General features: G+C 36.7%; 1 protein-coding gene across 1 annotated transcript in view; it reads right to left on the bottom strand.

Annotated features, from left to right (window-relative positions):
• The window catches only part of RIOK2 (RIO kinase 2), a 41,630-nt gene that overhangs the window by 20,976 nt on the left and 8,024 nt on the right, over positions 1 to 12,630 (bottom strand). The window contains exons 4-5 of the mRNA XM_007942538.2: positions 9,733 to 9,908; positions 5,240 to 5,328 (exon numbers count right to left, since the gene is read on the bottom strand). Of these exons, the coding sequence (XP_007940729.1) occupies positions 5,240 to 5,328; positions 9,733 to 9,908 (265 nt within the window). The remainder of the gene's footprint in view (positions 1 to 5,239; positions 5,329 to 9,732; positions 9,909 to 12,630) is intronic.

Below are 12,630 nucleotides of genomic sequence, written 5' to 3'. Positions count from 1 at the left end.
AACAGATCACAACTGCTCACAAACGAGTTCAAGATGAAGCTGTAGAAAATGAAAACAAGTCCATTATTTATTCAAAGTATGACCATGAGTATATGAATTTAGAGACCATTTAAAGAACAGGTTTGATGCAGTGATTAAAGACTACCTGAATTTAGAGACCATTTAAAGAACAGGTTTGATGCAGTGATTGAAGACCAGACGAGTTGTGGAATGACATCAAAGACATTATACATGAAGAAAGCAAAACCAAAGTTACCAAAGCCACTGCCATAGAGTTGATTCTGACTCACAGTGACATGTTAGGTCAAAGTAGAACTGCCTCCAAAGGGTTTCTAAAGCTGTAAATCCTTACAGAAGCAGACTGCTTCATCTTTCTCCTACAGACTGGCTGGAGGGTTTGAACTGACCTTTTTGTTAGCAGTCTAATGCTTTAGCTACTATGTCATCAAAGCTCCTTGAAAAGAGCAAACTGTCATTCAGAAGACAGGGAAAAAAAAGGCCAAAATGAATGTCAGAAGAGATTCAGAAACTTGCTCTTGAATACAGAGTAGCTAAAGTGAATAGAAGAAATGATGAAATAAAATAATTAAACAAAAGATTTCAAAGGGCTGCTTGAGAAGACAAAGTAAAGTATTATTAATGAAATGTGCAAAAAGCTGGAGTTAGAAAATGAAAAGGAACCTTCTTGGCATTTCTCAAGCTGAAAGAACTGAAGAAAAAATTCAAATCTCGAGTTGCAATCCTGAAGGGTTCTATGGCAAAATATTAAACAATGTAGGAAGCATTAAAATAACATGGAATGAATACACAGAGTCACTGTACCAAAAAGAACTGTTTGATGTTCAAATATTTCAGAAGGTAGCACGATTGAGAACCAATGGTAATGAAGGAAGAAGTCCAAGGTGCACTGAAGGCACTGGCAAAAAAAAAGAGGCTGCAGGAACTGGCAGATTACCAATTAAGATGCCTCAACAGATGGATGCAATGCTAGAAGCACTCGTCTGTGCCATGAGATCTGGAAGACAACTACTTTCCTTGACTGGAAGAGATCCATATTTGTGCCCATTTCAAAGAAAGGCAATCCAACAGAATGCAGAAATTACTGAACGTTCAATATCATACACAAATAAAATTTTACTGAAGATAACTTAAAAATAGTTAGAGCTATACATGGATCAGGAAAAAGCCAAAAATTTAAGCCAGATTTAGAAGAGGATGTGGTATGAAGGGGATCATTGCTGATATTAGGTAGATCTTGGATGAAAGTAGAGAATACCAGAATGATGTTTACCTGTGTTTTATCTGATTATGCAAAGGCATTCAACTGTGTGGATCATAACAAGTTATGGACAACACTGTGAAGAATAAGAATTCTAGAATACTTAATGTAGAACTTGTACATAGACCAAGAGGCAGTAAATCAATCACAACAAAGGGAGACTGTATGGTTTAATATCAGGAAAGGGGTGTGTCAGGGTTGTATCCTTTTGCCGTATTTACTCAATCTGTATGCTGAGCAAATAATCTGAGAAGGTGGACTATATGAAGATAATAACTCTGCTTGCTGATGAAGATCAAACACTACAGCCTTCAATACGGATTACAAGTCAACATAAAGAAATACAAAATCCTTACAATTGGACCAATAAGTAATGTCATGATAAACAGAGAAAAAATTGTGAAAGATTTCATTTTACTTGGATTCACAATCAATGCCCATGGAAGTGGAAGTCCAAAAGTCAAAGTACATAATGCATTAGGCATATGTGCTCAAAAGACCCCTTTAAAGTGTTAAAAAGCAAAAATGTCATTTTGAAGGCCAAGGCTGTGCCTGACCCAAGCCACGGTATTTTCAATTGCTTCATAAGCATGTGAAAGCTGGACAATGAATAAGGAAGACTGAAGAAAAGTTGATGCCTTTGAATTATCCTGTTGGTGAAGAATACTGAACAAACCATGCACTGCCAGAAGAATGCACAAGTCTGTCTTGGAAGAAGTACAGCCAGAATGCTCCTTAGAAGTGAGAATGATGAGACTTCATCTCATGTATTTTGGACATATTATTAGGAATGGACAGTCCATGGAAAAGGACATATGTTTGGTAAAATAGAGGGTCAGCAAAGAAGAGGAAACTTCAGTGAGTTGGACTGATACAGTAGCTGCAATAACGTGCTCAAACGAGAGGATTATGCAGGGCTGGGCAGTGTTTCAATTTGTACATAGGGTAACTATGAGAACCAACTCAATAGCACCTAACAACATGATTTAAATCAAACAAGTATGTGTGTGCGTTGTGTGAGACTTAATGTAATAAATACCTACATTTATGCATAGATAAGTAAACAATTCATTTACTGATATCCGATTAAGCAGAATAATGTATCACATTTCATGTGAAACTTATCATTTAAGTATTTGGCTAGGTCCAAATTACATGAATTTCCTTGCTTGTAATCCCCACAAAAATAAAATATACTATGAAGCTGAATTATATATTTTTTAGGTCAAAGAAGTTTTAAATTTCTTGACAAATTACCAAAATAATATCTCCTCTAAGTTCCCAATATAACCTTTAGAGGTTTGTATACTCAATGGACTACCTTTACTCCTAAAGTCAAATCCTCCTCATCCCACTTGGGGACTATCTATCATTTTCTCTTACCAATAAGAGAACACTGCTCCAGCAACCATTTTCATTCCTTTCTCTCTACTAGTTTACTTCTCATTCCCATTACATGCCACCTCACAGCTATTAAAAAAAAAAAGGCCACAACCTACCTTGGTTCTGTATCCTCTTTATATTGCAGTTTAGGTGCTGCTAAGTCAATTACAACTCATCACAACCCCATGTGACAGAGTAGAACTTCCTCGTAACGTTTTCTTGGTTGTACTCTTTGTGGAAGCAGAAAGCCAAGTCTTTCTCCCACAGAATCACTACATGGAATTGAACCACCAATCTTTTTGGTTAGCAGCCAAACAAACACTTAACCATTGGACCACCAGGGCTCCTTCTTTATGTGACCTTTTTACAGTTAAACTGTCTACGTGTGCTTTCTCTGATTTCTTTCCTCTCACTCTCTAAAGAACCCATTTCAAACAGGCTCTCATCTCCCTCACGTCAATGAAATAGCTCTTGTCAAGGTTACCAACTTCCATATTTCTGAGCCCAATGGTCAAATCTCAGTCTTCATCACATGCTATCAGTTGACTTTTTCCATTACCTTACTGTAATACCTTTTTCCACTTGACTCTTGGGACATCATACGCTTCTGATTACCTTCTTCCTTCCTCACCGATCATTCCTTTTTAAGTCTCTTTCTCTAGTTCTTAATCTTCTCCCTGATGTATAAAATTTGAAGTTCCCCAATGCTCAAATCCAAGTCCAGGACATTTTATCTTCTCTTAGAATAATCACTCTTATCCAAGTTCATGGCTATAAAACTACATACATCTATTTGAATCATAGGACCTCTCGTGGTGTAGTGACTAAGGCATTTGACTGCTAATCAGAAGGCTGGTGGTTCAAACCCACCAGCCACTTCTTGGAAGGAGGGTTGGGCAATCTACTTCCGTAGTGATACTGCTTCAGAAACCCAAGGAGGGGTTGCTATGAGTCAGCTCCGACTTGACAGTAGTGCGTATCTCAACCTAGACTTCTACCCCAAACTTTTAAGCATCTCAAACTTACTAAATCCCAAACTGAATCTCTGTTTCTGTCCCACTCTCCAATTCCAAATTGCTTTTCCTACAATTTCCTCTATTTCTGTAAATGGGAACTTTATTCTTCTTAGTAATTAGTTATTCAGGCCAAAATCTTGGCTTGCCCTTCCTTTACATCCATGTCTAATCCCAAACAAACCATGTTGACTCAACCTGCAGAATATATCAGAACATAAACAATTTTCATAGCTATTACTCTGATTTGAATTACCATCATCTTTTGCCTGGAGTACTACAAGGAACCCGTCATCTTTCTAATTCTGTCCTTATCTTTCTAAGACTACAAATTTTAAATTATCTGGTTACCTGTTGCCTCTCTGTTCTTACCACTTATAACTTTCTCCCTTACTGGGCTCCAGCCACACGACTTTCTCCCTATTCCCTGAACAATGAGGTATGAGGTTCCATATCAGGGCCTACTCACTTCTTCTCTCTGTCTGGAACATACTCTTGGATATTGCTTACTTACCTCTTTTGCTTCTTTTAGGTTTTTGCTCAAACTCACCTAATCATAGGAATGCATAGGAAAGGACACAAGGAAAAGGTAACTACAGGGAGGAAGTGGGAAGATAGCTGTTACATTGTCGGGAATTACAGTCAGTGTCATCGAACAAAATGTGTACTAACTGCTGTAAAGAAAATGAATTTGCTCTGTAAATCTTCACCCCCAACAACAACAAAAATAAAACTCACTTAATCAATAAGATTTTCCCTGACTGCCATATGAAATATTATAGCCTCCTACCTTGACCTATCCCCTTACTCTGCTGTATTAATCCATAGCACTTATTATTTTCTGATGTCATCATATATTTCCTTGATGCACTGCATGTCTCCTTTCATCAAATTTAAGCTCCATGAGGGCAAAGTGCTCATTTTGCTTTCTTCCCTGCTTGTTTTGTTCATTGTTGAGCCTAAGCAGTGCCTGGTATATAGTAAGACTCTTAGTCAATATTAATTGAAGGAATGAATCAGAGATTATGCTTGCTATGGAGTGAATTGTATCTCCAAAAAGATATGCTAAAGTCCTAATCCCTCACACTTACGAACAAAACATCGTATGGAATTATTGTCATGGAAGATGTTTAAGTTAACATAAGGTCATACTGCAAGAGGATGTATCCTAATTCAATCTGGGCCAAGGATTGTCTGAGGCCACCAGAAGCTAGGAGAAATAAGAATCTTTCCCTAAAGACTTTGATGGGAGTATGGTCTGGCAGACATAGTGATTTGGACTTCATGATTGTAGAGACAATACATTTCTGTTCTTACAAACTATCTACCTTGTGGTATTTTGTTACAACACCCTAGGAGACTAATGTAGATTCCAAAACCCAAACTGTCAGAAGTAAAAATGAACTTTAAGTTTGACCTTGAGTCACTCTTTAAATCAATGATTAACCTCCCAGAAGTAATATTCCATTTAATTTGGGGGGGGAAAAAAAAAAAAAACTTTAAAAAATATGAATCTTAAATTTATTTATTGTGATCCAGGGTTTCAGGAATAATAAATACTTACAAAGGATAGCCATCTATGAGTTCCATGACCACTGCGTGGCGATTGTAATCAATTGGCTTTGGAACTGGAAATTTCCTTTCATACAATGCCTATAACAGCAAAACAGGTAGAAGCTAATATAGACATTATGTTTCGAGTACAATTAAATAAATGAACCTGTACACAATCAAAAGAAAAATACCCAAGCCTTTATAGAATCACAGTTAACACACAGTTATTTATGTATAACTTTCTCACTGTATAGAATAAGCTGGACATAAAGATAAAATTTAAACTGAAGTTTGTTTTAATTTACTTTTTCACCATTTAGTCAAACATTTACTATATATTTTGCACTGTTGTTGCTGTTGTGTGCCATCAAGTTGGACCTGACTCATAGCGACCCCTCTTTGGATTTCCGAGGCAGTATCACTAAGGAAGTAGATTGCCCAAACTTCCTTCCAAGGAGTGGCTGGTAGATTTGAACTGCCAGCCTTCTGGGTTAGCAGTCAAGTGACTTAGGCACTATGCTACCACAGTTCTTATATTTTGCACTGTTATTGTTGTTAAGTGCCATCGAGTCGTTTCCGACTCATAGTGACCCCATGCACAGCAGAATGAAACACTGCCCGATCCCGCGCCAGTCCCACATCCCTACTATACTTGAGCCCATCATTGCAGCCACCATGTCAATCCATCTCGTTGCAGGCCTCCCCCTCTTTCGTCGACCCTCCACCCTACCAAGCATGACATCCTTCTCCAGGGAATGGTCCCTTCTGACAACATGACCAAAATAGGTGAGACGAAGTCTGGCCATTCTTGCTTCCAAGGAGCATTCCGGCTGAACTTCCTCCAGGACAGATCTGTTAGTTCTTTTAGCAGTCCACAGTACTTTCAGCATTCTCCACCAGCACCACAACTCAAAAGCATCAACTCTTCTTCGGTCTTCCTTATTCATTGTCCAGCTCTCACATGCATACGAGGCGATTGGAAATATCATGGCTTGTGTCAGGCGCACCTTAGTCCTCAAGGAGATATCCTTGCTCCTCAGCACTTGAAACAGTTCCTTCACAGTTGACTTTCCCAATGCTACACGTTGTCTAATGTCCTGACTGCTGCTTCCGTTGGCATCAATTGTAGAACTAAGCAACGTGAATTCTTTGACAACCTCAATCTTCTCTTCATTTATTGTGAAGCTGCTCATTGGTCCAGTTGTGAGGATTTTTGTTTTCTTTATATTGAGACGTAATCCACACTTCAGACTGTATTCTTCAACCTTCATCAGTAGGTGCCTTAAGTCATCCTCACTTTCAGCAAGCAAAGTTGTATTGTCTGCATATCTCAGGTTGTTAATGATTCTTCCTCCAATCCTGATGCCATGTTTTTCTTCATATAGTCCAGCTTCTCGGATTATTTGCTCAGCATATAGATTGTATAAGTGTGGAGAAAGGATACAACCCTGATGCACTCCCTTCTTGATTTTAAACCATATAGTGTCCCCTTGTTCTGTTCGAATGACAGCCTCCTGGTCAAGGTACAGATTTTGCACCAGGGTTACAAAAATTTGTGTGAAAAAGTCTCTGCCCTCAAGAAGCTTACAGTCTCTTACACTACTTCCTCTCCTACTTTGTAAATTTCTGCCACACATATTGGAGTGTTCTCAAAAAATTCAAACCAAAACAAATTATGTTCTGGGAAATATTCCATCTTCTGATGTATCAGAAAGTGAAGTATTCCAACAAATCATACATTTTAGTTTATAGAGCACTGCCCTTTCTCTAGATCATAATGGGTAATATAAATCTATTATGTGACAAACATGCACACTGTAGTATTCTGAGACATAGGTTACTTCAAATCATCCATGTTGTTGGATGCTGTTGAGTTGATTCTGACTCATGGTGATCATCTATACGTCCAACTTTTCTCCATTTTAATTTCTTCTATCTCACTTTTCACAAAGTCATGTTATCCTTCAAAATATTTTAGATTTATGCTCTCTGCCATCTGGAATGCTACCATCTCCAAATAAGCCACTTTCATTTATTCCTGATTACTGCAGCATGAAGAATCCTATAGGTGCAATGGTTAAGTGCTTGGCTGCAACTGAAAGGTCAGCAGTTCAAACTCAACAGCAGCTTTGTGGGAGAAAAGACCTGGCAACCTGCTCCTGTAAATATTTCAGTGTAAGAAACAATATGGGGACAGTTCTACTCTGTCCTACAGGATCATTATAAGTAGGAATGGATTCAATAGCACACAACAACATTGCAACGTGTTTCTAGTTTTTACCCTCAATCCTAAATTATTCTGGAAACCTGTTGTTGTTGTTATGTGCCCTTGAGTTGGACCCGAATCATAGCGACCCCTCCTTGGGTTTCCGAGGCAGTATCACTATGGAAGTAGATCGTCCCATCTTCCTTCTGAGGAGTGGCCAGTAGGTTTGAACCACCAGCCTTCTTGTTAGCAGTCAAGTGCCTTAGGCACTATGCTACCAGAGCTCCTCTGGAAACCTGTTATCAGACTAAAATGCTTATGTCAACTCTCCATTAAAAATAAACAAACACATACACACACATACACACAAAAAAACAGAAACTACAGTGGCTGTTTAAATATCGACTGATTTCAATATGAATAACTTTTCACAACTTTCTTTAATCCACTTAATCAGTCCTGCTTCTCCCACACTCTGCAATAAGTACCTTGGAATGTGGTTAGGACAGGACAGTCACCTCACTGTCATCTATACAGAGGGTTCACACATTAATATCTTTCTTTGCCCATACTTGATTCTCTGCAAAGTGCACTGTCTTCTACCTTTCGTTGAGTCCACTCAACTTACACCCCTTCACAAAATTTCCTTCATCGACTATTCCACTCTCCTGAAGTTTCTCTGAACTCAGTGTTATTTTTTAAAAATCATTCTTTGTTTCACATGTGTTTGTGTAATCTTCCCAAGTTTAAGACAGATTGTACTGGCTATTCCTTTGGCTATCTATTTACCCCAACATACCCTATGGCACTACTTAATACAGTGATAAGCACATTGCTGATGATCAATATATACAGGCAGCCCCCAGGGTAAAAACATGATTCATTCCTAACTGTGTCTTTTAAGAACCTGTAGGTCAGCTGGAACAGGTATATACAGTTCTTATTTAGCTTCCCTTTAGTTTAAGAAAAGGCTCAAGCTTTTTCAAAATTTAAAAGCTGCATTTGAATTTGTTCCAAGTAGGGTTTGGTTCAGTCATTTCACAGTGAGGATAAATTTACAAAAACATAAAACAGATTTCGAGCTGGAACAGTGCTACCCCCACTCAAAGATGACAGCATCCCTGCACCACTTTGAATGCGTGTGGCTCTCCACAGTCTGCCAATAATCCAATCTCATGCATTGGGCTCCTGAAAGGGTTTACTATACCTCTTCTGAGTCTACCATTCCATTGTCTTCAAAAAATATCAATGTATTTAAGGAGCATTTAAGTATTTTTAAGAATTTTTTTATTTTTTTATTTAAGTATTTTTAGAAAAAGCATTTAAGTATTTTTAAGAGCATTTAATGTATTTAAGTTCCATTCTTATACCTTCTTATAAATATACCAAGAAAACTCCTAATAGTTTTGGAAATCTCTATCAGGCTGCATATGGACTGACTGAACATCATAGGATACAAGCTATTATTACAAGACAAGAAATATGTAACATATATGGTAACAGTACCACTTATTTATACTGCCTCAAGAATACTGCCCCATAAAATAATCTACTCAAGAAACACCAAATTGAAACCCCCCCAAAACAACCATTCATATAATCATATTCCATAATTTTTTTTTTAAAAAAAGATAAAATCAACACAACAGAATAAAAACACAATGTTATTCTCTTTAATTTGGTTATTACCAAAGATACTTAATTTGGTTATTATTAAACATATTTAATAAATCTATTAATTTTGACCCCATGAGTTGGAAGCAACTTAATGCACAAAACAAAAACAACATTAAATTTGAAGGTGAAAGGTTAAAATGCTACAAGTTATTATCATTTTTAATATATAATTTTGTATATTGACATTTATTCTGTGAAAGAAAAATACTAATCAACTATCTGAGACATTAAGGTTTCCACAGATAGTAATTATCTTGTTTCTTCAATTAACAGATAGACACATATGTGAAAAAACGGAATAGATATACGTGCACACACACATTTATGTGGCACTTACATCATCAATTATTTTAGGCTGCTCTGTCTCATTCATTTTGTAAAATACATATTGCTCTTATGCACTTAGAAAATTGTAACTAAAAATTTAACTGTAATTAAATTATATTTAAAAATAACTCACACAGAAAGAAATTATCAGGAAAATAAATACTATAAATAATTGAGAGTCAAAAGTGACTACCCCTAGAGACTGAGACTGGAGATAGGAAAATGTGAGGCAACAGACTGATGCTTATTACATCTATTTTTAATCATAAAATGTAAAATTATTTAAAAAATACCTTCATATAAGCAAATTCCTTCACAGCAGAGAGACGAGATAAATAAAGCCAAGACATGTTATGTCTGTGTTTATGGTAATCGCGCTTGTTTTTCAAATTTCGAAAGGAGGTTCGTCCTAGTCTGTGAAGCTTTAATGCAAATTGATGTCCCTCTTCATTTGCAACTATGTAAATATCTGCAGCCAAGATTTTAAAAGTAAGGATTACTATACTTTTATTCCAATCAGATGAAACAATTCTAAATTCCTGATTTTTGAGTTTGTTTGTATCAAATATGCTGTATCTTTCCTAATATAGCTAGTACTTTTCATTTAGCAGAAATCTTTATATATCCCAAGCGCTCATCATTTTACTTTAATTACAACCCCAAATGAAAAGCATGTAATATAATTACCAAAGTAAACACTAAAAAATATCTAAAAAACATAACCAAAAGTAAAGGAGAAGGGAAGTAAAAAGGCTCAATACAATGAACAAAACATAAAAGTAAGCAGTACTAAACAACAAAGACAAAGATTAAGACATGCAAAAAACAAAGTAACAAAATGGCACAAGTCACTCACTTCTTATCAGTAATTACAATGAATGGAAATGGAATAAATTCTCCAACCAAAAGACAGAAAGTGGCAGAATGGATCAAGAACATGATCCAACTGTATGCTGTTTATGAGAGACCCATCTTAAACCCAAGGACACAAACGGATTGACAGAGAAAGGATGGAAAAATATATGCCATGCAGATTATAACCAAAAGAGAGCTAGGTGGCAATATTAATGTCAAACTAAACAAACCAAACTCACTACCATCGAGTCGGACCCGACTCATAGCGAAGTGACCCCTCCTTGGGTTTCCGAGGCAGTATCACTATGGAAGTAGATTGCCCAACCTTCCTTCTGAGGAGTGGCTGGTGGGTTTGAACCGCCAGCCTTCTGGTTAGTAGTAAAGTGCTTTAGGCACCACGCCATCAGAGTGCCTATATTAATGTCAGACAAAGTAAACATTAAGATAAAATTTGTCAGAAGAGATAAAGATGGACATTATATACTGATAAAAGGGTCAATTTATCAAGAGGATTTAATAATCATAAACACATATGAAGCCAATATCGGGGAACCTATACATATAAAGCAAACACTGATAGAAATGAACGAAGAAACAGACAGTGTACTACGGTAATAGGTAGAGACTTCAATGCACCAGATTCAATATTGTACAGACCATCTCAAAAGACAATCAACAATGAAACAGAGGACCTGAATGATACTACAAACGAACTAGACTTAACAGATATATAGAACACTTCAGTGAAAAACAGAACAATATACATTCTACTCCAGTGTATACATGGATCATTCTCCAGGACAAACTACAGTTTAGGTCACTAAGCAAGTCTTGATAAATTTAAAAAGAATGAAATCATACAAAGTATTTCCCCTGACTGAAATGGTGGGAGGCTAGAAACCAGTAAAAGAACAAAGGAAAAAAAAAAAAAAAAGGACATTAAACAACCCACTATTAAACTACCAATGGGTCAAAAAAGAAATCAAAAGAGAAATAATGAATTTCTTGGAGTCCAATGGATATGAAAGGGCAACAAACCTTTAAGATGTAGTAGAGTAAGTACTCAGAGGGAAATTTATAGCAATAAATGCCTATATATTAAAAGAAACATCTCAAATTAACAGCCTAACTTGACAACTCTAGGAATTAGAAAGAGAAAAGCAACTAGCTAAGCCTAAAATTACCAGAAGAAAGGAAATAACAAAGATCAGAGAATAAATAAAATTGAAAACAGAAAAATGACAGGAAGCATCAATAAAACCAGAAGTTGGTTCTTTCAATAAACTGACAAACTTTTGATAGACTGACAAAGATAAGATGCAGATAATCAGAATAAAAAATGAAAGAGGGGACATTATAACCAACCTGATAGAAATAAAGAGAATTATGACAGAATATTACGAACAAGTGTATGGCAACAAACTGGATAACCTAGGTGAAATGGACAAATTCACAGAAGCACATAAACTACCCAAACTGACTCAAGAGAAAATTGCAAGTCTCAACACATCTAGAACAAGTGAAGAGACTGAATCAATGATCATCCACCCCTCTTCAAAAAAAAAATCCAAGACGTGATGGATTCACTGAGGAATTTTACCAAATATTTAGAGAATTGACACCAATATTGTCGAAATACTTCTGAAAGAGAAGGAAGGAATACCCCCTAAATTGTTCTGTGGACCAAGCATAACCAAAACAAGCAAAGACACCACAAGAAAAGAAAACTACAGACCCTTGTTTCTTATGAATATATTTGCAAAAATCATAAAAAAATACTGTCAAATAGAATCCAACAGCATATTAAAAGACTCATATGCCTCGTCCAAGTGAGTTTTATCCCAGGAATGCAGAGATGGTTCAATTATTAGAAAAATAATCAACTTAATACACCATATGAGTGAAACAAAAGAAATGGTCACCTCTATGGATACAGAAAAAGCATCTGATAACAACCAATAACCTTTCTTAATGAAAACCCTGCAGATGATTAGAATAGAAGGCTAATTCCTCAATTTGATTCAGGGCATATATGAAAAGCCATAGGAGCTCTGGTAGTGTAGTGCCTAAGGCACTTGACTGCTAACTGGAAGGCTGGCGGTTCAAACCCACCAACCACTCTTCGGAAGAAAGGCTAGGCAATCTACTTCTGCGGTGTAGTAAATTACTTAGTGTGGCTTTTCTACCCATAAGTCTTTGTAAACACCAAGGTGGAAATTGCTATTAGCTACGGAGGAGATCCTGATTTTAAAGTCGCCCACCTGGATTATTTCTGTTGGGCATGGCACAATACAATGTTCTGGGAAGTTCCCACTCTCTCTCACGTGCTTAGAGTT

The sequence above is a fragment of the Orycteropus afer genome, unplaced genomic scaffold (genome assembly GCF_000298275.1).
Source record: "Orycteropus afer afer isolate SDZICR_OR568_19922 unplaced genomic scaffold, OryAfe1.0 scaffold00093, whole genome shotgun sequence".
Classification (NCBI taxonomy): Eukaryota; Metazoa; Chordata; class Mammalia; order Tubulidentata; family Orycteropodidae; genus Orycteropus; species Orycteropus afer.
The sequence above is the reverse complement of the archived record's forward strand: the minus strand, read 5'-3'. Positions and strand labels throughout refer to the sequence as shown.